The sequence below is a fragment of the Drosophila eugracilis genome, unplaced genomic scaffold (assembly GCF_018153835.1).
Source record: "Drosophila eugracilis isolate 14026-0451.02 unplaced genomic scaffold, ASM1815383v1 contig_1858, whole genome shotgun sequence".
In the NCBI taxonomy this organism is placed as follows: Eukaryota; Metazoa; Arthropoda; class Insecta; order Diptera; family Drosophilidae; genus Drosophila; species Drosophila eugracilis.
In genome coordinates this window covers 631,808-658,180 of record NW_024572708.1, presented here as the reverse complement: position 1 = coordinate 658,180, position 26,373 = coordinate 631,808, and the positions used below count along the sequence as shown (strand labels likewise).

Genomic DNA, 26,373 nt, shown 5'->3' with positions numbered 1-26,373 from the left:
AAGCCAACAACGTGGCTAGTAAATCAAAAACTCTCATCCAAAAATCGTAATTTGGCGTTAAATTAGTCTCGCTGCCTCCAAAAACGTCGCGGGAATACTAATCAGGTCAAGGCAACGCGGCGGCCAAAATGGTATTATCCGTCAATCGCACATTTTCACAGCTGTCAATGCGGGCCAACGAATTGGAATATTGGAAAAAATCAGCATTGGGAAAATATATAAAAACCGAATACAATTTTTGCATGGCTTATATTAGAGAAATGTATTAACCAAAATATTAAATATTTATATAAACAAAAACTTGAAAATATTATAAAACTTAGAAAGTGTATTGGAAAATGAATTTATCTTTTGCTTAATTTATAAAATATATTTGATTAATCGAAAAATCAGGAAGAATGGGAAATGAAATCTGCCTACAATTAGCTTAGGTTATCTTAAGAAATATTTTAAGAATAATATTTAACAAAAATTTTACATAAATAGAAATTAGAAAATATTAGAAAACTTGGCAAAAGTATAAGAAAATTCATTAACCTTTTGCCTATTTAACCTATTTATAAAATATATTTGGTTAAGGGAAAAAATCAGCAAGAATAAGAAATTAAATCTGCCTACATTTAGCTTAGCTTACATTAAACAATATTTTTAAAATAATATAAAATATATTTATATATACGAAAAATAGAAAATGCAGTAAGATTATTGGAAAATTAATCTATATTATTGTATAATTAATTTTATAAAATATAATTTCTTTTTTAAACTAGTAAGAAACCTGGGCACGAAATAACTTCTAAACTATAAGGAATATTTTAAAAATATTTAAAAAATATATTTATACTATAATTAGTTTAAAAAATCATTAATCTATGCTTACTATTTTTAAAACAGACACAAAAATTACTGAAAAAGAAATTTCAAAATTTAATAATATATTCCATACCATAATTAAGCCCTTAAATAAATATGTAAAAAATATTTTAAAAATGTTTAGAAATGATATACAGATATATAAAGTTTAAAAAAAATTCAAATTTAATATAAATTTGCTTCATAAATTTACAAATTCAGCTCCTAGAAGAAGAGCTTTGTATCCCCATTGAAAAGCTATTTAAAAATGCCAACAGAAGTTAATAAACAGAAAAGAAAAATCTTTAAAAATTAAAAAAAAAAATCAAATAAAATCTCAAAGATTTCCCCACAGTGCACAGACACCCATTCCGAAGACCATTCAATTAGCAATCATGGAGAGTCTGTCAACTCCTACGAGTAGTACCTGATGATCCATGCAAACGTTCCAAGAACAACGCCAAGAACTTTTGGCTTATTTCCGGGAAAACTCAAGTCCTTGAGTTGAGGAGACGAGCAGAGCCATCAAGAAACTGAGAATCCATAGTAATTTATCATCCTCAGAGCCAGCCCGCGAGGCTGTCTTCTTCCCTAAAAACCCAGCGGGCGGTACTCAAAGACTTTCAGCCAACAAGAAAAAAAAGTTAATAAATATAGATATATATAAAGGGAAAGAGAGAGAGAAAGTAGAGTAAGCCAAACCTTTTAGGCCAAAATAGGAGAATGGGAAAATGCGGTGGGCCAAATGATTAATTGCTAGAATGTCCAGTCGAGTGGAAAATTCACAAAACACATTTCCATCATCAAAGCGAAACTGATTTTTGCAGTAACGAAAGACGAAATTCTGTCAACGAAGAAATCAAGACAGACAGCTCAGCTTCTCTTCCATATACCCAAAATAATGTTCACTCTGTCAGTTTGAATTCAAATTCTTGGCCTTAATTGCAAATATAATATATAGCTCATTCCTGCTGCCCTGCTAATTGCACATTTTAAACTTCAATTCCTTTCATTGCACAATGAAATTAATAGCTTAAATGCTATATCTATTTGATTTAACTTATCAAATTGCTTCTTCAGCCCAAAAAACAAGAAACAATCAACGACCAGGTTGCAAGTTTCCAAATGTAAACAAAAACATGAATATGTTTTTGATATTTTGTGGAAAGCTCTCTTACGCACACACTTTGCCCATTAGAGCACTTTAGCCATTCATTATTATTGTGTAAAATTGGCAAAATTATAAATTAATCAACCAGGAAAATGCATGCTCAGTTTCTCATTTCAATAGCAATAAGCAATAAGCTTTTCATTTGCATTTTCTTGGCTCTATTAATGAAATATGTGTTCTCTATTAACACAACTGTTTTTCCTTTTAAGAGACTAAAATTTGAGTTTATAAATCAAAGGCAGAGATCATTTTGTGGCCAATCAAGATGGTTAAAAGTTTCTTAGTTATGAAATAGATATTGTTAATTACTTTAAGTTACAGTTTTGAAAATATAACAAGATGGGGAAAGGTTTCTTGGCTATGAAAAAGATATTGTTAATTACTTTAAGTTACATTTTTGAAGACATAACAATCAGCTTCTTTTTTTGTAGGACTTTCTCCAAAAATAAACTTAAGCTTTCTTAGGCCTAGTAAAACTCCACCCTTTTCCTTAAAAATATATCAAAAAAATCTCCTTTTAATCTTAAAATAAAAAACATTTTTAGCAACCACCTTTGCCCAAACTGTCAACTTTTTCCACCAACAGAAACTACTTTCCCCTCAAAACCAAAAACCATCAAAATTTTAGGCACTTTCTCAACATGGAATCATCGGAACTGGACAAACCAGAAGTGCCATGGCCAGCAGATGCTCATCTCTACCAGCCATCGGATGGGAATCAAATCTTATTACCAGAACTTTCTAGTTGCCTAGCCGTAAAGACTTATCTGCGCATGTGCAACCTACCATTCACGGAAAAGATCAGCGAGAATGCAGAGTTCATGTCGCCAGGCGGAAGATTAACCCACCTGCCGCTACTCCGCTTGGGCCCCATCCAGACCTTTGCCGAATTCGAGCCCATTGTGGCCCAAGTGGAGATCATTCAGGATGGCAGCTCCCTAAACAGTTGGATGACTGAAGATCAGAGAGATGACCTTCGTTCCCTGGTCAACTATGTGGAAAATGTCTTTACCCTCGCCGAAATCCATATGATCTTCATGGATATGGTTAACTATCAACTGTACACGGCACCACGCAGTGAAGCAGCTCATCCATGGCCATTGAGCACGATCCGTCGGTTGGACAAGCAAAAGGCGGCCCAAAGACTTCTAAAGGTCTACCAATGGCAGGATATGGACAATGACCAAGTACTACACGAGCTGGGTCTCTGTGTGGGCGCACTGATTGACCAATTGGAGGGGAATCAATCGGAGGACTTCTTCTTATGCGGCTCGCGACCTTGCGAACTAGATGCTTTGGTCTTTGGTCATGTCACTGCCATAATGACCACCAAATTACCAAACATGGAACTGGCCGAGATCCTTTCCACCTATCCACGTCTATTGGCCCACTGCCGACGCATCGATGAAAGCCTATTCGAGGGCAAACTCCTGGCAACCGGTGACAACGAAAAGCCATTGGAAATGTTGGGCAAATAAAATTAAGGAAAGACAGGACGACTTTGGAGTCACTTTCGAAGTCCAACCCGCCCCCCTCCCTTCCGCTATCAGAGAACAAAGGCTTTTCTTATTGTTTTTTTATTTGGCCAGAGGTCGGTCGTCGGAAAGCCAATCAAAAATATGCAAAGCATTTACAATAAAAAACGGCAGAGAATCCGAAGTGGGAGTGGGTTTGGAGGAGCAAGTCGAGCCAGAGATAAGCCAGCGCACAATGCCATAAAATACAGCAACAGACAAGGTTAAACAGTGAGAGAAAAACTAGGAAAAATAATTTGGGAAAATCATTTTAAGCTAAGAAATTTAAAGGAAATAAAGTTGGTTTATATGGAAACCTGAGAAACCTAAACTAATTTCTAGTACTATTAATTTTAAAATGAAGACTCTTTTTAAATACTAAAAGTTGCCCAGTGTAGAAGCTTGTTTTTTGGCCTCTAGCTGGCATTCAATTTAAGTTCGCCCTTCAAGGTAGGCCCAGGCAGGCAGTGGCAGTCGCAGGCAACAAACCGGGCACAAACATAAAATGTCAGTTCGATTTTATGACTGGCCCAAAGTCACCAATCTCAATACGGAGAAGGGTCTGCTGCTTTCCCGGACCCTCTGGTACTACGGCTAGCTAACCCGTGTGACATGGCCGCATCGTTCGGACAATCAGGGAGCCATCATCATCGATGGGGTCCGCTGTCAGCCAGTTCCCCTCCAGCTTTCGTTCTCTCTTTTTTTTTTTGTGCTTTGCAATCAGAAACTCATCATGGCCTATTGATGATTTTTTCCGTTGTTGTTTTCTGTTGTATTTTTTTTTTTTTTTTGCCTTTTCTACGACTCCCAGAGGATAATGTTTGGCTGCCGCCGTTGGCCTTGATGCCTGTCCCCTGGTCCTCCTCTCGTCCTTTGGTAATTTATTGGAATTTGCCAAAAGGATTAAGTACGCCAATAAGCGTTGCTCAACGTCAATGAGAGCAGCGCGTGAGTATCTGCTCATCGTGCTCGTTTTCATTTTTGTATTTTGTTTTTGTCCCTATATCGGAATGAGCAACATCAGACGGCATCATCGTCATCATCATTGCCGCCGGCCATTTTCAGCCCTTTCGTCTGTTTCCGCTTCCGCTCCGACTACCGGTTTTTGGTGTGTGTTTGTGTGTGGGCGTGGACGTGGGCTCTACAACTCAGTTGCCAAAAAAAAAAACGGAGCACAAGAAACTGATAAACGCTGCGCGTGTCGAATGCCAGCCTGATTTGTTTGGCTTAATATTTCAATTTTGGCTTGCCATCTACGTATTTGGAGAGTATAGGAGTTAGGGGTACTAATGATTTAGTAAAAAAAAAAAATTAACACAATTATTTAGTCTTAAAATCACAGTAAACTCAATACATTCCCTTGATTAACCTCTTACAAAAAGTTAATTAGGGTTTAGCTTACTTAGGAACATCAAAAACACATTTTCGCTGTTTGTGGGCGTTAGAAAAGGCGTGGCTGGGTGGTAAAACAAACTTCAGCTGCTCAGGCATCTCTAATATCTACATGTCTAAACCCAACTTTCTACCTCTTATAGTTCCTCAGATCTTAGCCTTTATAGAGAGATACGGACAAAAGAACGGACAGGCGGACAAGGTTAAATCGACTCAAATATTTAACCTAATCAGAATATCTATTCATTATAAGGGTAGAAGCACCTCATTACTTTCCAAAGAAATTTTTTACCCAGCAAGTTAAGAAATGATCATCAAAATGATCACATAACCCCAATGCAGACAACTTGAACACTACAAAGGCAAAGAAAACAAACTTACCAACACTGCCAACTCCAAAATTCAAAACAAATATTTCAGAATATATGAAATTTTGTAATATTATCCAAGTTTCTTGCTTTCCCTAACTAAGTTCTACCTCTAAAAATTAGATCACAGCCGTAAACCATCAAAACTATCAAATCAACATAAAATCATGTACCAAACTGATTGCCCAGATTAATTTACAGATTCTGGCATTACTTTTTCTCCCACTAAATAATACTTTATCAAGTTCATGGCACTTCAATCATAAGTTCTTAGTGATTTCATCGTAATCACCGGAAATCACTCACTCGATGTTTATCACTTTGTTAGTTCTTTCTGTATAAGGACACCACTCAGTCAATTTGCTCGGAAGTAAACTCAATGAAATCTTGTAGAGAGACAAACGTTGGCTCAAAATGACCACAGTTCGAGGGCCCCCAAGTCCTAAAGCCCGACCTGAACTTCTTCGTCACGTTGTGCTTTATCACTTTATTCGAAGCTGAGACGCCTAATTATCCATCATCCGGCAAGAAGACTCCATCATCATCATTATTATCGTTGTTGTCGTCGTTGTCGTAGAAACGACCTTCAACTTCTAACATTTTCCGCACGCCCGAGTAACCCTAATGTAAAGTATATAAAACACAATTTGTTTTCATTTTGTGCTTTTACCGCTGAGCGACTATTCCGACTTTTACCCCGATTTTCCTCGACTTTGCCATGGCCGCCGCTGGCTTTGAGTTTTCAGCGCCTTAGCCTTGCCCAAGATCCTTCTTTCACCATCCCGCATTCAGCATTCTGTCAGCTTAAACCGCTGCCACTTGCCATTGTTGGCTGTTTGTTTTTTTTGTTTTTTTTTTTGTTAGCCAAGCATTTGGCGAAAACTTTTCCACATGCCACGCCCAGGCGCCAACCATTCTACCGAACGCGCCCAATCTGAGTGCCGTAGGGCCACTAAACAACAGATAGACTAAACGGGACAAAAAACACTGTAGGTATATAATACTTGACTCGTACATTAAGTTATATACACTGAGATATACACTGAGATGATTGGTTCTTAGATTGATAGATCTATAAAGATAATACTGAAAATAAAGATTATTTCTTGAGAGATAAGCCTTTGGATTGGTTTCTTTAAAGTAAACGTAACTTAGTCTAGTCTTAGCTGGTTTCTATAAAATCTTTTATTATTAACCTAAAAATATTCTAAAAATAATTATAAATAATCTTAACTTTATATTTTATATTAGGAACGGGTAAAATTATATTTAATATCTCTCAAAAAACAAAAAATACTATAAAAAAGGTCAAAAAATTAAAAATGTAAACCCAAAAAAACTCCCATATCCCATTTTCTCGCCGTGTTCTCGCATTTCTAGATGGAAAAGTTCTACGTCGAAGCTTGGCCATCAGCGGGATGAAGGGAGATAGATGGTTAAGGGCCAAAAACTTTCTATAGCCTACAAATTTTCTTTTGGGCTCCAAATTGGCTGAGGGAAGAAACTTTTACTTGCGGCTACTTTCGCCGCCGCTGCTGCTGCTGCTGCTCTGTCACCGATGTCGCAGCAACATGGCATGGCAAGGTCCATCCTTATCTCTATCTTAGCTACTCTCCCCAGCTCCCCCCCATTATTTTCCATTTCTGCTTGACTGGCCATATCCTGAGCCTAGGAAAATGTACCCTGAGCAGTGATTAGGCAATAATTCTGTGGCACGCAAACGGCGAACATATTAACCCGCCCCAGGAAATATGGCGTGTCATTGAACAACTCAATATCCATCCCACTAGTAGTAGGTAGCTTGGGGAAACTCAAAAGCTTACCCACCCCCACTCACTCACTTACTTTTTCCCAAAAACTCAAGTTCCAGGACGTTTTTTTTCGGGTTGTTAAGCAAATCACGTAAATTTCTTTAAACGAATTACTTTCAAATTACCGAAAATGCTCGGATCGGCTGGCTGGATGGCGGGCCAGCTGCCTCGTTTTCCAAACAGGTGCTTGTGTGTGCTCTTTGCTTTGTGTTTTTGGTGCTTTGTGCTTTCTTGCTTTCTTGCTTTTTCTGCTTTCTTCATGCTTTCAAGCCAAGCGACAACAAAAGGTAAGAACGGGGGTGTGTGGGTGCAGAGTTTCCCCAAAAAAAACGATTTGCTGGAGAGTTTTAAATAAATATTATTGCCTGTAATTTATATGAAAAGTTTGCGCCACTCTTCTTCGCTCCTTTGGCATTTTCTTAGCGAGTGATTTTACCGATTTTCCAATTTTCCAATTTTCATATTCAGCCATGAACACGTATATCGAGTTAAAGTTACACCTTTGGTTTTTGGCTAACACAGGAAAAAAAAAAGAAAAGAAATAGGGAAAATCCGGAAAATAAAAAGGAAACTGGGTCTCAATTTATACAGCAGCAGCAGGAGCAGCAGCCAGTTGGTGCTACCGAGACTGCCCTCAAAGCTACAACAAAAGCGGTCGCAGTTTATAAAGTAGCAACAAATAATTGACCACCCACACATGCTGCAGAAGGGGGTAAGGTGGCGGGGGTAAATTGTTCAAGCTTTCAGTGGGTTAAAAACTAAAAAAAAAAAAATAAATAAAGAAATAATAATAACCGAGAGCAGAGAAAACTCAGCGGAAAAACCCGCTCAAGTGGCAATCATCATGATGTTGCCACCGCCGCCGCTGCTGATGATCATCATCATTGCTGGTTGCACTTGGCAATTGTTGCCACCGAAAAAAAAAAGAAGAGGAAAAGAGGAAGGAGGTAATGGGGCAGCACCCCCTAACCGCCCTCTGGACCGCCCTGTTGAGTGCTTAAAAATACATTGCACGTTCAAATTGAAGTGGAAATGCAACGAAATGCATATAAAAACATCCTGACCCGAAAGGACCTGCTGGAAAGCGATTTCTCCAAGGAAAACTCTTAAATATTAAATGGGAAATGCAAGTATTTTGTAAACTAAGAGATTTTTAAAGGTAAATATTAAAAATATTTTTCAATTTATGAAATATTAGTAATAATTATTGTACAAAAAAGGGCAATGATTAAGATTTACTACAGATTAAAGGCATAAATTAAGCAATATTTAAGCCAAAAAGTTAGCTTCCAGTTTTAAGTTTGCAAAAATATAAAAAATATTGAACTTAAGTACTTGAAAATATGTTTCTTGAATCATTTTAAAGCATATTTTTAAACTTTTCTTTAATAAGTAAGAAGTTATCTGTCGTTTTGAACTAATTTATGGATTAAAAGAAACAAAATCCCTGCAACTCTCTCTTCTAATTACCAACAAACTTAGAAAATTCCCCAAAGAAAAAACCCTGTAATTTAAAACCCTCACTGACTTGCTACTCAATCCCCCAATAAACTTAATTTACATGATTTAATCTAAATATTGTTTTGATTTTCTCGTAAGGGGAAAACGTTTATCGGTACGTGGCGAAAGCATGGATACATTGGAGCTTATACATTGGCTTGTTGTTATTGGATCCACCTTGTGACTGCCCAGGAAAACAGTCAACTCCCCAAAAAAACCACCAGCCACCATCATCCCCCCCACAACCAAACCGGTCACGTGGCGGTGGCGATAACAAACAAATGCAATTATGGATTTACGCGGCGTATGCGCCATATTTATATGTTTTTTACGCTGCCGCTTGTGGTTGCCTTACATTTTAATTGAGTTGCTTGTGCAGCAGGCAGGCAGGCGGCAGCAGGCAGCCCACCAAAAACAAGAAAAATAAATATTAAAAAAAAAAAAAAAAAAACATTAGTTGTGGAAAACAGTATCTCTGTGGTATCTGTGAAAATTTTGGCCAAGGGAAACGGAAACGGGGAGGAAATTGATGCGCTTCGGGTGCAAAAGACATCAAACACTTGAAATATTTTGTGTAAACTTGAAAAATGACATGAAAAGCGGCCTCAAATAACAGACGGAGGATGGGCGGCGGGTTTTTTCTCGAGTGGATGGATGGCAGAATGGCATGCAAAAGCAAACAAACAATTTGCGGGTCTTGTCTCTGACATATGAGTTCGAATATTTTTCGGGGGGCACGCAAAAGGGGGGGGCAAGATCTCACATCTTACTCCTCGAGAGCCGCTTGAATGGCATGCGTGGGTGGTTGGGTGTGTGTGTATGTGTGTGTACAAAGTGTTTCTGAAAGATGATTGATACGATTTGGAGTGCTTCCAGGGCAGCCACCACTCTCTCTGTCCCTCTCACTCTGTTACTTTCCCTGCCCCTTTTTTGGATCCTCTCTGCTCCTGTTTTGCCGCTCGGGGGCGCCGCATAAGCGGTGGCGTAATGAAGCGGAAATCGATTTGGAACGCGCGCGCGTCTTCAACCCGTGCAACCCGGGAAATCGCTCGCCGGCAGCGGGCGTGCGTGAAAAGTTTGACAGCAGCAGTAGTACCACCCGCCCAGCATCACCCGCCATCATCCAAGATGATGATGAACAGCAGGGCGCCACCAGTGGCACCACATGCTCCCTGCTTCATGAAGCCTTATAATCACACTGAGAGAAGTTTTTGTAGTAAAATTAAATATTTTGAAAACTATCATTTACAGTTTTAAAAGCATTTAAGGCATCTAAAACTATACATGACTCTAAAACTGTAATCCTTTCATTACGAAAAATGAAGTTACGTTTTACACTGCATAGTTCTAGGCGCCTCTAAGAAGTTGTTTCCACCATAGAAATTTTATTTCTTAATATTTGTATTTTAAAATAATTTAATATAGGAAAGGGTTTTAATAAATATTATGAAAAAATCTAAAAGTCTAAATAATCTTTTTATGTAATTCTAAAGCATTTTTTAAAGTAAATTTAAGGTATAAATAAAATTTTGTAAGTATTATTATTATATAAATAAAAATATTAATAAATATGAAGTATAAAATATTGATAAAATTCTTATCATATATAATCTTTATGATACTCTTATCTCTTCTTATTTATAATACAAATATACAACTTAATAAACTTAATAAAGGTTTTTCTAAATATTTTAAATAAAAAATACATTCGAAAAATCATACAGAATATCAAACATAACTCAATTTTTCTCACAGTTTACTTTTACCACCCACTGCCCCCGAAGAAAGCGTAAACAAGAAAATATTAAGCAGCTGCGAGAGCAAAACAAAAACGTAACGCTGCCGAAAAAAGCTGGAGAAGGGAAAACGAAATGCGCGAAACAAGTTTTTTTTTATGCAGGGGGTCTGGGAAAACAAGCAAAATAAAGTAAAGAAAAGAAAAGAAAGAAAGCAAAAAAAAAAAAAAAAAGGGAAACAGAAGATGCTGAGAGGGGGAAAAGCGATTTCCGCCGCTCGCTCGTAACTTTTCACTTAAGCATTTTTGTCACGTCTGCCATTTTTCCTTTTCCCCATTTTCCGCAACGCCCGCGCCTATCCGTGGCAAGCCTTGTGTAATACATTTTTGTAATATTTACTCTGCGCTTTGTTGGATCTGTGTGCATCAGCCTGATCGGCTCGGGTGTATTCCCTTTTTCTATATCCTTTGGAGAAAATCTTTCATTTTCCATTGTAAAGTTTTTCTTAAGGAATAAGATTTTCCTAGAGCATTGGCAGTTCGTTTTAGGGGAGAAAAAAAAAACCATCCAAAAGTGAAGTTTATTTTTTCTTTATTCAGACATATTTGTTGTTGTTTGTTTTACGCCATCCTGATTCACAGTGACTTGGTGTCCTTTTTTCCGGGTTCCGGCCAGTTCCTTAATTTCTTTTCGTGTTTTCTTTTTTATATATATGTGTATTTATACCCGTATATATCTTGATATATATATGTATATAAATATGTTTATATGTATGCGCATTTGCTCTTTGATTTCCCCGCCAGGCAAAAATCATATTTTATTGTTATCGAAATTTAGTGGCGTCCCATAAACATCGATGAGTTCTTGGCGGGTTGGGAGTTTTCCTTCTTTTTTTTTTGTGGGGGTGGCGGCGTTGGTTTAGGGATTTGGGGGCAAAGCAGGAGGTTGGCTTGAAAATCTCCCCCAGCTCACTCTTCACCTTAAAAAGAAAACAGGAAATGTGCTGCAAGTTCCGTTCAGCGCCATAACTCCGGCGTAAACTGGGTCAACTCCCGGCTCCGGACTACGTTCCGGACATTCTACGAAACCCGTCAGCCTGCCAACTCTGGCGACAGTTTGGATTAACCCGCTGCTGTTGCTGCTGTTGATGCTGCTTGGGATGGGAATGGGGAGGGGGGCGGTTTGGGGATGTTGCGACGTGGCTGCGATTTGCAACGTCATCCGGATCCGCGGGCTGTGGAAAATTAGCTGGGACAGCAGAGTAGTCTGTCGGGCTTATTCGGTTTAGCAACGGAACTCCAAAGATCCGATCTAAAATTGCAGCTAACACAAAGTTAAGGGAAGCTGGTTAAACAAGATAAACTTGCCAATAAATCGCAGCAGGTAGAGCAAGTTGAAGGAATATGAACTTAAATCGTTGGAATGATATGATATATTGACAGTATTGCCTTGGGCTAGGTTAGTGTTTGATAAATAAACTAATAAATAAGATAACAAGACAAGGAAACTCAAATATAAAAATCAGGCTTTCCTTTCAGCTTTGCAATCACTTGACAAATTGCCAAATTTTATTTTTAAGCCATTAAATAAATCAGTAATCGTGATATCTGTTTGGGGAATGTGAAATCCCTAGGGATTTAGTTTATAAAAATGATTTGTATATGAAAACCCATTAGCTTTTTAAGGAAAAATATCAAAGTATTAAATTTTTCAAGCATTTTCTAACTCTACGTCCTTATAATTCCCAACTTGTTCTAGCACTTTCTTAAAACAAGAAAGTTAAAACTAACAATTACACTAAGTACACTAAATCTCTTACAAATACTAATTCATTGAAAGAAAACCTCAAAAACTGTTAAATCACAGTCCACCCTAAATGCACACCACTCAACCCAAGTTCACCCTAAACGACCAACTCTCTAACGAATAATATATGGCCTGGCATTACTTGGCTTTGTATTACGTTTATTTAGTCGTGTGTATTATTTGCTTTTTGTTGACCCGTAATCTTTATGACCTTGTTAGGCCACTAAACAAAATCAACAAATCATCCGAACACTCTTAGACATTTTCATTAGCCACAATTTGGGCATTAAAATTTGAGTTAAACCCGTCTTACACCTACCTCCCAGCCCAGCCCAGCCAGCCATCCATCCGACTTGCCATCACCTCATATATATATATATATATATATATTTTACGGGCCTCGACACCTTACCGAATTGGTAGCATAAATTGTCGAGTGCTGCGGCAGTTAACTGGCTAAAACTAAGCCGGCAATCCATCAAACAGCACCAACTGGGGAATATAAATCTATATATATATATACTCGTATATATCCTTGTATGTAGTACATAAAGCGCAGGCCGCAAATGTGCCAAATGAGAGGCTTTCGGTTTTCTATTAACTGTCAGCCGTTTAATTTACAAGCACTTTTCGAGCACCTCAGCCACAGCAGGCGGGCGGTCCAAAAATGAAGGATACAGAGAAGCAGGAACAGGAGCAGGAGCAGAAGGAGGAGGAAGTAGATGAAGGTACTCTGTACTCTGTACACCGAAAGCAGGACCTTTCCGAGGGGGTCTAGGGATATGGTCTGGAGGTGCCCAATAAATTAACAAGCAGACGAGAGAACGGAAATGAAATGTCTGTGTGTCGGTGGCGGAGATCGGAAGTGCGGTTTTCGCTATGTGTGTGTGTGTTGGTGGGTGGGTAAGTGAGTGGGTTAAGTGGGTGATGGTCTGTGCCCTGGTTGAGGACATTTTCCACAGTGGCCAGTGTGGAGGTGGAGGCTTCCCCCCACCCCGCCCCATTTTCCGGACAACTGGCAACTGACATTTTCCTGGCTTCGTCCATTTCCATGTCGCATGTCAAGCGATGCGAATTCTAATTAAAATTTAATTGTTTACACTTTTCGGCCAACGAGCGGAAATGGGAGCGGAAACGCCAAAGGCTTGGCCAGCACTGAGAGAAAATTTAAGATCGTTTGGGAATATATACTATTCTGATGGCTGATATGAAGGGAGCTTAAGGAAACTTAAGGCTAGGTAAGCAAGTAAGTTGATAAAATAGCTAAGTTAATAATAAATATTCTTAAAATAGTATGTAGAGTACAGATTTCTATAAATTTCTGAACTATAATTCATTATAATTTCATTTTCTTTTGATATTTTATTTTAAATTAATAACTAACATACTAATTATTAATAAAAATAAACATAAATTGATAATAAACTGATTTATGAGGTAAATAGAATGAAATATATTTTTTAAACTTTTTAAGAAAAATGACAGACAAGTCTTAGCAATAGAAAAAGTATGAAAAATATATAAATATTAATAAAAAATAATAACAAATAAGGAAATAAATATAAAATTAATTAATTAAAAATATTAAAAAAATAATTCCCAATTTTTATAAAATATTTCTATATAAAAAAGATCTCTAAAAAAACATTAAACCAATTTTCTGGCCCCTAAAATCTCAAAATTCCGGCTAAAATTCCCATATTTAGGCGCAATTTCTCTTGTATGGTCAACAACCCGCTGCCCCCTTAATAGCCCACCCCATCTATGTTTTTTTTTCTATTTTTTTTTTGATTGTCCGAGGTTCAGGTCCGTAGCCATTAGCTCTAAGTATTGTCGTGCTTGGCGCGTTTAATTGTCGCTTGGCCTGATTTACATGGACGGCGGCAAAAGTTCGCAAAACAAACAGCTGGAATGGCACGGGGGGGTTAGCAGGGGGTGCTGACTGAGATGGGCGGCTTTTCTAAGGGGGGGCAGCAAACTCGAACGTGCCTCGCATGCCAATGGAATGCTTATCAAAGTGTATAAAATTCATAGAAATTATGACGCGAGCTCAGAAAGTTGCAAGAAAAAGACGTTTGACGTTGACACAATGTTGTGTCTCTCTCTCTCTCTCTGTGTGTTTTTTTGTGTGTTTGTGTGATGGTGGGCGTTTAGGGGGGTGCAGGGCGTGGCTAAGTTGTGTGCTTAAGCGTTTTATTGTCTTTAAGCTTCATTAAGTCAAATGGCGCAAACGTTTAGGGCAAATGAAAAGCACATCACGAAGTGACGAAAATTAAAGCTAAAACTTTTCCTACTCTCAAACTGGCTTAAAGTTGGTAATTAAAAGAAATATTTAAGAACTATTACTTAGAAAAAAAAAAATAATAAACTTATAAATACAAAAGCTAACTGTAGTGAAAAGGCTAAGCTAACAAGACCCTTTGGAAACCTTTTTATTTCCTCTCAAAAACTAATATTGTTATCTTGAAAGTTTCACCCATTTCGGATGCTCTTTGGAAACCTCTTAAACTTTTACACTAGCCAACAAAAATGGTGGCAACACATCGCGCGCAAGAGAGCGTGTGTCCTTTTCGCCGCCTTGGCAATTAAAAAGTTCTCGCCTAACGATAAACGCCCGAAATCGAGTTAGAATGCTGCAGCAAATTAAATTAAACTGAAAACTTTTCCTCCAAAAACGAGTAGAGTGAGACTTTCCAACCCCCACCCAACATGCCTAATGAAAAATTAGGAAAAACACGCAAGGCTACCAAAATCTATATATTCGATGAAAGAAATCATCTATCTGTCTCCAAAAAATATAAACAAAAATTTGGAAAAGAAGACTTGGCCAATCTTGCTTCCGCTAAGTAAAGATACCTGATCCATGATTCGTGATCTTCCATTCCATGGCTGACTTCAGGAAGATTACACATAACATGTTAAGGTTTGGAATTTGAAGTGGCACGAAGGAGCGGAGGCTGTATGTCTTGAAATTTGCTATAAAATCCACAACGATGACGATCATATTTATAAACATGGCAATCGAGGAGAATACTAGCCAGAGTTCAATGTACTCGGGATCATTCTGGGGTTTAATCAATATCAATAATTATATACATCTAATAAAAAACTGTAATTCGAACTTACAAATAGCAAGGCGTATAGTAGGTTCGACCACGCCTTGAACATCAAAACAGAACCGATTAATCGGTAACGTCTCAATTGCTTATCCTTGAATATCAATGTTATCCTTGGCTGCCACATCCGTATCAGATATTTTTCAAACTTATCCGAATATAGGTTAAAAACCTCAATGAAGTTGTGTATCTATCAGTTTAAGATATCTATTAACTTTCCCTTATCTTTTCTCAATGAAGTATCTTCATAGAAACTTACCACCCCAACGACACTGATCACTAGGACATAGAAGAAAATGAAGGGAATCCACGCCTGGCAGCCATAGAGATTGTTATTCAGCATATGCTTGATATTAATACCGCCCAACGGCATTGGGCATGAGCAAATGGAGTAGGTTTTACCTTTGCTTGAACACAGATAACCAAAAGTTAGGTTGCAAATGTTAGAATCTATACGATACATCGCGTACAAGATGGTTGGAGTTACTAATGACTTAGAAAATAATTTGAAAAAGAATAAAATAATTTGGAAAAATTTAAACACACTTTCTAGGAAAGCGAAGATTTTAACTGACTGAAGCCAAAAAAAAATATAAGTACTTGAAAAGATTAGGGCATTAAATCATGGCCAACTACTCGAAAGATTGCAGCCCAAGGACAAGGACAAAAAGCTGACACAACGATGAGGAGAAGGAAAATGATGATGATGATGCCTCCTCGCCTTGGTCTCCAGGAGAGCAGCTCGAGCAGCAGCAGCTCCTTCTGTCATTTGTGGCTGCTGGTCTGCTTCATTGGTTTTTGATTGTGTTTGGCTGCCTTATTTATTTATGGCCAATGAGTCCCAGTCCATTGCGAGGCCAACAGCAGCGGAGGATACGGTTGGGCCAGTGGTTGCCAAAGCTTTCATAAAATATTATATCTTGTTTTTACTCAACAAGCCGCACAGACACGCTGATAACTAGCACTTAAAGAAAATGTGTTTTCTTTTTCCAGAAGTTTCCTTGCCTTTTTCTACCTTTAACAGACTTTTAGCTAGTAAAGTTTAGATTTGAATGGTTTTTCTTACTAATCATCATATTTCTTATATACTTTTTCTTTCAGTGCATCTATGTGTTTGCGCACATAAGCCTGGGCCAACTCATGAAGAGCCTTCGCTCACAGCAAAGTTAAATTGCAAACAACAAGGAGAACAGGATGAGGAAGTGAAGCCGGCGCCGCCAGGAGCAAAAGCTGGCAAAATCGAGCTGGGAATAGGGAGATGTGGCTCAGGGCCCAGGAAAAGCTGGCGAAAAGTCGGGGGTGCAGCATAGCGGAAAAGCGGAAGAGAGAGAGAGAGAGCGCAGCGGAGACGTAGACGGGGTCCGGGGCAAGTCGTGTGGCGAAGTTCGCTGGCTTTTTGTATAACTTTTGATTAATAGAGCGACGACGAGGCTGCCAGGCAGCTGTCGTTGGCATAATTGCACCACACACACACACCACACCCAGCTCCCCTTTCTCACCCTGACTGGTCCATCCTGCTAACCCCTGACCTCCACAGCCCCGGCTCATCCTGTTCCTTTTGGCCTGCACATGACAACAACTTCGAGCTTGGAGCTGAAACTTCTTACGCTAAATTGATTCCGTTGAAAACAAGTGCCTGGACTAGTGTGAGGAAATGGAAAGGAAGGGTATGGGAATGGGTATGGGCATGGCTATGGGTTTGGCTATATGTATAGCCTCATAGCCATGGGTATGAGGGATATATAGGCAAGGAAAAACGACAAGGACGAGGGCGAAACAAAAGCTCGTCGGGGATAACAGACAAATGCACTTATGCAACGCGGCTGAAGACGACAACATAAAAACAAACAACTTTTCCCGGCTTCCTCCCTTGCCTTCCTGCCTCCTATCCCCTTTGCTATATCCGATTTCCATATATGCCTCCAACCCGCCGCAAGACGTCGCTTCATCCAAACCCATTTCCATATCCGAACATATAGTACTTCTTTCCCCTCCTTACCCTATCCTAAAAACTCGAAAACACCGAAACTACAAGCATATCAAAAATGCTGTAAGGTCTGGGGCATGGGCAAAAAGCCAGGCTGTTACACTCGCCAACATGGTATTCCTACGGTTCCCCTGACAGCGGATTAAGGCCGCAGAAATTGAGGTCGTCGGGAGGTGGGTGTCTCCCTGCCTGCCTGCCTACCTGATGAGGGTTTCTGGGTTTTTAGGGTTTTATCGCCTTAGCAGCCCATATGATTCATGGCCTGCTCTGCACTATTTTCCTCGTCTTTTTGTGATTAAAAATTCACCTATTGCCATATGCAATCGATTTTGTTGTTTTTTTTCTGCCAATTTGTTTGTATTTTTGGTTAAACAAATTGTTATTGCACTCGTAGTTTTTGGCAAATACAAATTTTATAATTTTCTTTTGCATTCGTTTTTTATATAAAATGCAAAATGCAAATATTTGCAATATGCCTTTCATTAAAGATGTTATGATTCTGGCCAAGCCTTTAGGTATTTATTTACACAATGCTCTCAAAAGTATGCTATAAAATATGATATTCCGACTTTTATGAAGATTTTATTATCAAATTTATATATCTATATATACACAATAATGATTGACACATTTATTTAAAATCCCTTTTATTATCATCGATTTAAGTGCAAGTCCCCTACCCAATTTTTCCCCCTCTGACATCATCCACATGACATTTGCTAGTTTCGTTCGATGAAAAGAGTTCAGTTGAGATTTGGGGCTTGATTTTGCTCTGCGGTCAGGCCATTTAATTGCATTTGAGCTGCTGTCAGTTGGTCAACATACACACTAACGAAACGACAGCGATATGGATATGGAAATGGCAATGGACATGGACATGGACATAAGCAGGAACAGGAACATGGCAGTGGACATGGCAATCGGCGAAGCCCGGGCTTAAATCAAATTTAAAGCTGTTCTCTGTGTGTCCTGATAAATTATCCATGCATGCATATTATACACAAAAGGGGGGGGGGCTGGAAAGGGGATCCTACGTTCTGCTGGTCCTCGTCCTGCACATGGCATAATGCATGCACACTTAAGGCCTCGAGAGTGCCAGCCAAATGGCATGACAGAGACGGATGCTCAACCAGATAGCGCGAGCAACAGGGATGGCGCCAAATAACGAAAAAAAAAATAATAAAAATAAGAACCCCCCTTCTAACCTAAACTTCAAAACCCAAACTCCTGCCCACTTCCCCTCCCTTTACCCCCATAACCCAACCAAAATCTAACAACAACAACCCAAAACCTAAACCCAAACCAACCCGACACATCTCATCTCAACTCAGAAAGCTTAGCAAAATACTTTCATAATAATCTTTATGGCACAACGAGGAAAATAGCAAAAAAGAGAAGAAAAAAAATGTACAGTGGGCAAAACTGTTACCAAAAAAAATGCAAACGAAAAACACACGGCTAAGCGAAGGGCACAGGAAGAAATTTGTGGTGACTTAAAAGGGGTTTCGTAGGGGGTTTTAGGAGTCTTAAGGAAGAAAATCAAAAGAGAACATTTTTCATAGAAAAAGGTAACTTTTTAAAGGTTTTAAAGTAAATAATAATTAATATGGAACTAGAAGCATTGGATTTACTATTATTCTGATATATATCATAAGATCTTAGCTTAAAATATGAATAGTTTAAATTAAAATAGTTTTTTTTGGGTTAAAATATGTAATAAATTAATCCCACAGCTAATTAATAAGAAAATCTACACTCTAAACCCTAAAATATTATAGAAAATAAAACCCACACTTAGTAAATCAATCTACAAAACCAAAACAACTAACATTAAATGCTATTATTATAATAAATAAACATTTTTCCCTGTGCCAGACTCCCGCAGAAGGGCAACCAAATGGAAATTGCCAGTGGTGGGGGGCGTTGGTTTTCAAGGGGATTCCCAAATACAAAAAAAAAAACACTAAAAAGGGGGCATAACGCTGTACACTGTGATTTGCCTGCATGTTTTTGTTGCTATGCGCACTCCATGTAGTTGGTTTTTTATGAAGCCAACGGCGAGCGCTAGCGAGCGACCAAATGTATGCTACACTTTCTTTCCCCTCTTCTTTTTTTTTCTTTCTTATATTGGCGTACGCCGAAAGGGGGGCGGTTGGTGCCATGGCTTGGCAAGCCTGGCAGGATTTTCAGGTTTGACGTGTTTTTTGTGAGATTAAGTTGCGATAATAAATCGCCTGCTTCCTGGGGAAGTAACAACTTACCCAGCAAATCCTACCGAATAACTCAAATACGACAGTTTGCATTTTCCCTTTTCTCGCTTTTCCCTATTCGCTTTTCCTTTCCTGCTTAAACAAATAATCGGACAGTTTTCCAAAAAGAATATATTTTTAGTGCTTAAACGTTTGTAATAAAGATGTTTATTAAGCCTTTTCGCAAACTACTTAAACTTAATCCCAAACATGAGAGCTTGAATGCATTTCGTTTTATTGTTAACTTTTGTTTGTTACTTCAGCAGTAAGAAGATAATGGTTTTTCTTTTATTTTTCTTTTTTTTATTTAAAACATAAAGGAAAATAAATATTTTTTTCGCCTTTTTATACCCGTTACTCGTAGAGTAAAAGGGTATACTAGATTCGTTGAAAAGTATGTAACAGATAGAAGGAAGCTTTTGCGACCCTATAAAGTATATATTCTTGATCAGAATCAATAGCGAAGTCGATTGAGCCATGTCCGTCTGTCCGTCCGTCCGTCCGTCCGTCCGTCCGTCCGTCCGTCCGTCCGTCCGTCCGTCCGTCCGTCCGTCCGTCCGTCCGTATGAACGCTGAGATCTTAGGAACTATAGCAGATACAAAGCTGAGATTAAGCATGAAGATTCTTGAGGTCCCGGGACAGCGCAAGTTTATTACAGCATCCTGCCACGCCCACTATAACGCCCAAAAATCGCAAAAAACTAAAACTGCTGACATCTCAGGAACTATTGGAGCTAGAAAGTTGAAATTCAAAAGTATAATCTTTAGATGCTAGCGCATCTTATAGTGGTTCTACTATGCAGCCACACCCACCCATACGCCCACAAGGCTCAAAAGACGGTTTTCGGATTTTCTAGAAAAGCTGATATCTCGGTAACTATAAGAGATAGAAAGTTCGGATCAAGCATGTATGTTTCTATGATGCTCCCAATGCGAATTGTTTTTTTCCGATCACGCCACGCCCACTCTAACGCCCACAAAACCCGAAAAACCGAAAATGCAAAAATTTCGAAAACTATAAAAGCTACACAATTTTGCTTAGAAACACGTATTTAGGAGATGCCTCTGCAACTTGCCACAAAGTTGCATCCGGCCACGCCCACTCTAACGCCCACAACTCGCGGAAAACTGTGGAGTCTATAATATTATTATGAATTCCTTCGTTTGACCTTGTGTAACTTATTTCTGTTAATATCTATCGATTTACAAGAGATTTTTCAAATCGGAACATTATTTCGCTATTTATGAAGAAATTAAGGTTATAAGGCTCCACATGGGCAGTGACGTCACTATAAGCATACTCAACATACTTCCTCTGACAATAGGTGGCGCCTTGTGAATTTCCACTAGCAAAATTAATATTTTAAAATTGTGTAAAACAGTAACGGGTATCTTATAGTCGCGACACTCGACTATAGCGTTTCCTCTTGTTTGGGTTTTTTTTCTCCCAGAGATTAGTCATTTAGTAAGATCACTTCTTAGGATTTCTTGAGACACAAAATAAAATGCAATTTGCGGTATTTTTCTATTTTTGTAGCCATTTTCCTGTAACTCTGTTTAGTACAGAGAGAAAAATTTGTTAGCTTTATAATTAATATTGAATAAACTTATTATCTTGGTTTAAGGTTTGGGTTTTTAATACTTTTAAAGTTTTAAAATATATTTTATTACATTTTTTAAAGGAAAATATAGCAGTATGTGCCTTGCAATAGCTTTTACATGGCTTTAAAAATATCATTTTGATAGAAAATATTATTTTATTAAAATAAAATCATTTTATAGATATATATATCTATGAAAAATATATCATAAGCCCTATAAATCACACGAAAAATGCTTAAATTAATCATATTTAGTATCTACTCTATCCCAAAAGAACCTATAAACTGAAACAGAATTTCCCTTTACGTTAAAAACAAAGTTTAACCCAAAGTGCAGTGCTTTTTCCAACCACTACCCTATAATATATATACTCCTAAACCATTATAATCGGCTGATCTCGTAGCACTTAGCTTTTGGTCAGTGTAAACTCCTTTTGGAGGACTGCCACTTTGTTTGTTTTGCCAAATGCTAAAAGCAAAGTTGGATTATGTAAGGGAAAATATGTACGAGGATATATACATACATATATAGATATGTGTGTGTGTGAAAAGATAATAGAAGCGAATCTGCTGTCCGCTGAAGTGTATGTGTGTGTGTGTGTGTGAAGGTTTCTATGTTGGCCTGGCCCAAAAGTTGAATGTGCTAGGGCTGGAAGCCGTGGCAAGGTGAGTTTTATATGCTATAATTTTTCTCCTCCTCATGGTTTTTTTTCAGCGTTCTAGCAAAACGAAGAAGTGGGCGGTGCCCTGCCCTGCTCTGCATGAGCTGGATTTAATAAATTCTAATGTTTGCTTACCTTGCCCGAAAGGCTTTCAACCTGAAACCACACACACAAACACACACACCTCCGCACGACGAACACATATGGTGGCAGATGGTTTTTGGAATAAGGATTGGGGTTTGGGGATCGGGGATCGGGTGGTGGATAACAATGTAAGGAGCTAGCCAGCTGGAACCGGAGCTCGGCGCCATAGCAGATTTACTTTTATTGCAAATTGCAATTCTGCATTCTCGGCTGTTGGCTGTTTCCTTCTCCCCTACTTTTGGCCACATGATATAGACATTTAAATGAATGAATAGACAGATACACAGAGAGAGAGAGAGAGGAAGAGTCTGGGAAAAGTTGGGGGAGTGGGATAACCCTCGGGGCTAATGTGCAACTGGAGCTTGCAATCTGCATTTCATAAGCGAAGCCACCCACACACCCATAAGCCACCTCTCTCCTGTCCGCCACAGTGACAGCCGGCTATGATGGACATAAAGCAACCACTGACTTGGCACAAATTGAAAGCATAGAATTACACGAGTGCAGTCTGCGGTAAAATGTTACATTTTCGAAATGCAAAACTTCTTCTGGGGCTTTGAATTTGAGTTTAAATTTCAATTTGAAGCGGCATACCTCATGCCTGATTACGATTTTCAGTGACTGACACAAATAATGCATTTTTCAATGTGCCTGACACAGCCACATCGAGGTTTCACTTTACAATCGGTGAAATGACTGGCTTATTATCAAAACGGAAATCGTAATCAGTTTCTTGGTAATTAGCTTTGACATAGGTTTGAGAGTCATTGGAAGTTGATTTCAATTCTTAAAAGTTATTTTAAAGGTTTAATTTTATAGGAAAACTAACTTAACAAGGCCTTATTTACAATACTAACTTAACAAGACCAACTTAAGAATATTTCCTTAACTTATTTTGTGTTAAAAATCTTAAATCTATAAACTTTCCTTCAGGGATTGGCTTTGTAATCATTAGAAAATATATTTATTTATTATTTTTGTTAAATTTATATTAAAAAATAATCTTTAAAACAGATTTATTAACTTATTTAAACTTGCATTTAATAACTTTAAGAACTTTCTTTAAGAAATCTTCTTAAAATATTATTTTTCACATTTTACACAAAAAAAATCTCAAAAAACCTTAAAAATTTCCTTTTTTAAACATCTTAAGATCCCTAGACAAGTTTTTCCCACAACTTAAATCCATTTTTCGAGCCACCACCGTACCCAAAAATTCACTTTAAACAGACATCCCTTTTGGCAGCACCTGCTGTGCCCCAAGGAAACACAAGTTAAATGGATTCAAGTCTTTGCTTTTAATTAATAAAGCAATTTCTTAAATATGGTTGGCCAGGAAAATCTTCACCAGGAAATTTGAGAAAAACCGACAACGAATGAGGAGGAGGATTGAGGCCAACTGCATCATCTTGGCTAACGAAACCAGGTCCAGAACTTCCACCACCTGCGATTCGATGGCGGTTTCTGGGGCGGTATAGCAGGACCTGGCATTGGTTGAGGCTGAACATACGGCATCATCGGTGGATCCCTTTCGGCCAAGTCATCTACTCTCCTTTGAGTGGCCAAAACAATGCAGTTACGATACTGTTCCATTGCTGAGAAACAGTTACACGAACGCTGATTATTGTTCTGGAGGCAAGTCTGCAGTCTGGCTGCCATATCAGCACAAGGTGGATCCACCACTTCCTTCAAATGGCTCTCTACGTTCTGCATCAGACGCTCGAACTCTGCGTAGATGGCCTCTGTTGGCCTGTAGGGTTAAAACACCCCCAAGTGGGATATTAAATATCAGTCACTCATTATATTCCCAACTAGATGCAGTTTTCTAATTACAATGCAGGGCCACAGTGAGCTATTAGTTTTAGCAGTTAAAAGGTTTCTTAAAGCCTGAACTTGTAGTTACAAGTTACATATTTACAGATTAAAAATCTTATTAAAAAATTGCATATAGTTGGTAAAATTTCCCTTCAGACTAGTTTCCATTAGGAATACTCACATCCTCTGTATGTCAGTGGTTATATATCCCGATCGATGCCCCATTAGCTTTAGTGTTTCGCCAAACACTGGTTCTATATATTCCTGCTCTTGGTCGAGTAGCTCATCACTGCTATAGAACTCTCCATCCTCTTCCTCTCTGGGCAACTCCTTATCCGAATTTTCCAACTTTACCGTCTCATCCGCCTTCTTGGCCATGAAATCCTCCTGCTGTACTCCAGTCCCGCCTTCTGCCCTTTCTTCCTCTTTGGTCCCGCCAGCCTCGGCACGCTTTTCACCGGACAACTGGGCACCCATTTTCGGAGTTTTTGTATGGCTATGTGCTAGGATTATCCCAGCTAGATATGCTCCGTGTTTGTATTTTGTGGTTGGTAGTGGGTTATACCTGTGAACTGTGCTGCTATGCTGTTGTTGTTGTTGTTTCGTTGTTTTTTTTTGTGTTTTTGTCAAACAGATACAATTTTCATGGCTAGAGATTTTGGAGTTGCTAAACTAACTGGGAAAGTGAAAATGTTCTCGGTTTGTTTTTGTTCAAAATTGTGACTTAGTACTCAAGTGTAAAGCTAAAAGAGGGGAATTTTAAGTGGTCCTCTTTCTATTTTTTATACTATTTCTAAACTAGTTATAAAAAGTGCCATTTATATTTAGTAATCAACAGCATTTTCGGGTATATTAACTAACTTTAAGTAAGTTATTTGTATAAATGAAACCCAGACTATTGCTAACTATTATTTCTACACCCAAATCCCTAATAACTTTTTCTCTCCCCGAGACATCATCCTGCAGTTTAAATTCCTAACCTTCTTTGATCCCATCCCATCTCTACAGCTGTCCAATTTTAAGTATTTTGACCCATGGTCGTCTGTCCTCTCGTTCAGGTGATGATCCACAATAAACACCACAGCCCACCAGCCCAACCACCACCAACCATCATAATCATCCTCCTCATCGCTATCTTTCCTCTGAAATTTTTGCTTAATTGCGCATTAGAGGGAAAAGTTTTCCTGTTTCCTGCGAATGGCCACAAACGCAACACATTGCAAAAGTTCCAGCCAGACAATTTGACGATGGGCCACGGGGCCAACAGTGTCCATCAAATGCAGGCATTCTCCGGCTCACGCTGCATCAATGTCCAGATCCGTGAGATGCCATCCACCTACCTCCTCCTTCTCTACTTCTCCACCTCTAATCAAGCCAAAGCAACTTGGCTACAGGTGCCAGAGAGTACGATGGGCATCCCCAAAAAACTTCTCCCCAACTGCTGGGCATAAAAAAGTCAAGAAGTTTGTTGTTGTGGCTGGCATTTTGTTATTGGAATTTTCATTGGCCACAAAAATACTTTTTCGATTAAACTTTAACGGCGCGTAAAATGCGAAGTCGAAGCGACGCCAAATGCCCGGAAAAATGCCAAAGCCAACGTACATACATACACATCCCAGGTCGGTGGTAGGTCTCGATGCCAAATCAGAAAATGATTAATTACAGAATGCCTTTCCGGACAAGGTCCTCTGGAATCCTCCTCTACCCCCTCTTTTTTTTTTTTTTTTTTGGATCTTACTCCTCCCATGGCCTGCCAAATGCCAATTAGCGGAAATATTTCACGTGGCCAACGTCGTCGACGTTGCCAACGGACGACTAATGGAAATAAATTAGTTTCGCCTTCCCGTTTTTCAGGGCAGCCAAAGTACGGACCGCTGCCGACATCAAAAATGTTAAATACGCATACTCCACGACCCGATCCGGGGGCGAAATGCCAAATGTCCGCTGAATGGAAATGTGTACTATATATGCGGGAAAATCAGCGCCGTGGGCAACAAAACTGAGGCACCCAAAGCCGTTCGTTAAGTGCGAAACAGCCGATACTGCCACAATTTCAACGTCCACATATCCGCATTGTTTTTTCTCCCCAGTAATAGTACTTTCCATTTGGCTATTTTATGGCTGGTTTTTAAACATATAAAAGTCAGTTTTAATCTTAGAAATATTTTTAGATTTTTAATTGGCCAAAGAACAGATTTGTTTTTGTGTAGAAAGTTTGGAAAAGTTAACATTTTTAGCTTGTTTTAAAATGAATAAAATATTAATATAGCAATAATTATTTAAGTAATATTATTATCACATTATTAATAGATTTTAAAATATAAATGAACTCCAAAATCTATACTTTAATCCCAGAGTGTAGTAGAAGAAGTACGTAACTCTCAAAATCAAAGCCAAGCTCATCGAAAATCAAAATAAATCCTCGCCAAAAACTTACGACTATCAAAAATCCAGCTACTTAAACAGTAATCCCTACCACTATCATATATTTGTAATCCCCAACTTAGTAGTTTTACATTTTCCATCATAACCCATAGTTACCAACACTGTTTATAACAAGCTGGTTAAGTTCATTTGATCCCAATCCCAGTTCAGTTGAGTTTTCACAAGCCCCAGAGTGCGTTTTGCCCCCAAAGGGCGGGTGGCCGC

The 26,373-nt window shown here is 38.6% G+C and overlaps 3 protein-coding genes across 4 annotated transcripts; 1 reads left to right on the top strand and 2 right to left on the bottom strand.

Moving 5' to 3' along the window:
- The first annotated feature begins 2,496 nt into the window (after positions 1–2,496).
- Positions 2,497–3,872, top strand: LOC108110015 (metaxin-2). The gene has a single exon (XM_017218852.1). It carries the CDS (start codon positions 2,665–2,667, stop codon positions 3,499–3,501), a length of 837 nt encoding a protein of 278 aa, XP_017074341.1. The 5' UTR covers positions 2,497–2,664; the 3' UTR covers positions 3,502–3,872.
- Positions 3,873–14,894: 11,022 nt separating this feature from the next.
- Positions 14,895–15,881, bottom strand: LOC108110018. Of its 2 annotated transcripts, none has more exons than XM_017218857.1 (3): positions 15,526–15,881; positions 15,277–15,456; positions 14,895–15,214 (listed from the first exon to the last, which is right to left on the bottom strand). In XM_017218857.1, exons 1-3 carry the CDS (start codon positions 15,727–15,729, stop codon positions 14,993–14,995), a joined length of 606 nt encoding a protein of 201 aa, XP_017074346.1. In that variant the 5' UTR covers positions 15,730–15,881; the 3' UTR covers positions 14,895–14,992. The 2 variants fall into 2 exon arrangements, with proteins under 2 accessions (XP_017074346.1, XP_017074347.1); XM_017218858.1 differs by having other exon boundaries at positions 15,277–15,473; positions 15,526–15,878.
- A 7,307-nt stretch (positions 15,882–23,188) lies between these two features.
- Positions 23,189–24,413, bottom strand: LOC108110016. The gene is made up of 2 exons (XM_017218854.2): positions 23,906–24,413; positions 23,189–23,659 (listed from the first exon to the last, which is right to left on the bottom strand). Exons 1-2 carry the CDS (start codon positions 24,199–24,201, stop codon positions 23,323–23,325), a joined length of 633 nt encoding a protein of 210 aa, XP_017074343.1. The 5' UTR covers positions 24,202–24,413; the 3' UTR covers positions 23,189–23,322.
- Positions 24,414–26,373: the final 1,960 nt, after the last annotated feature.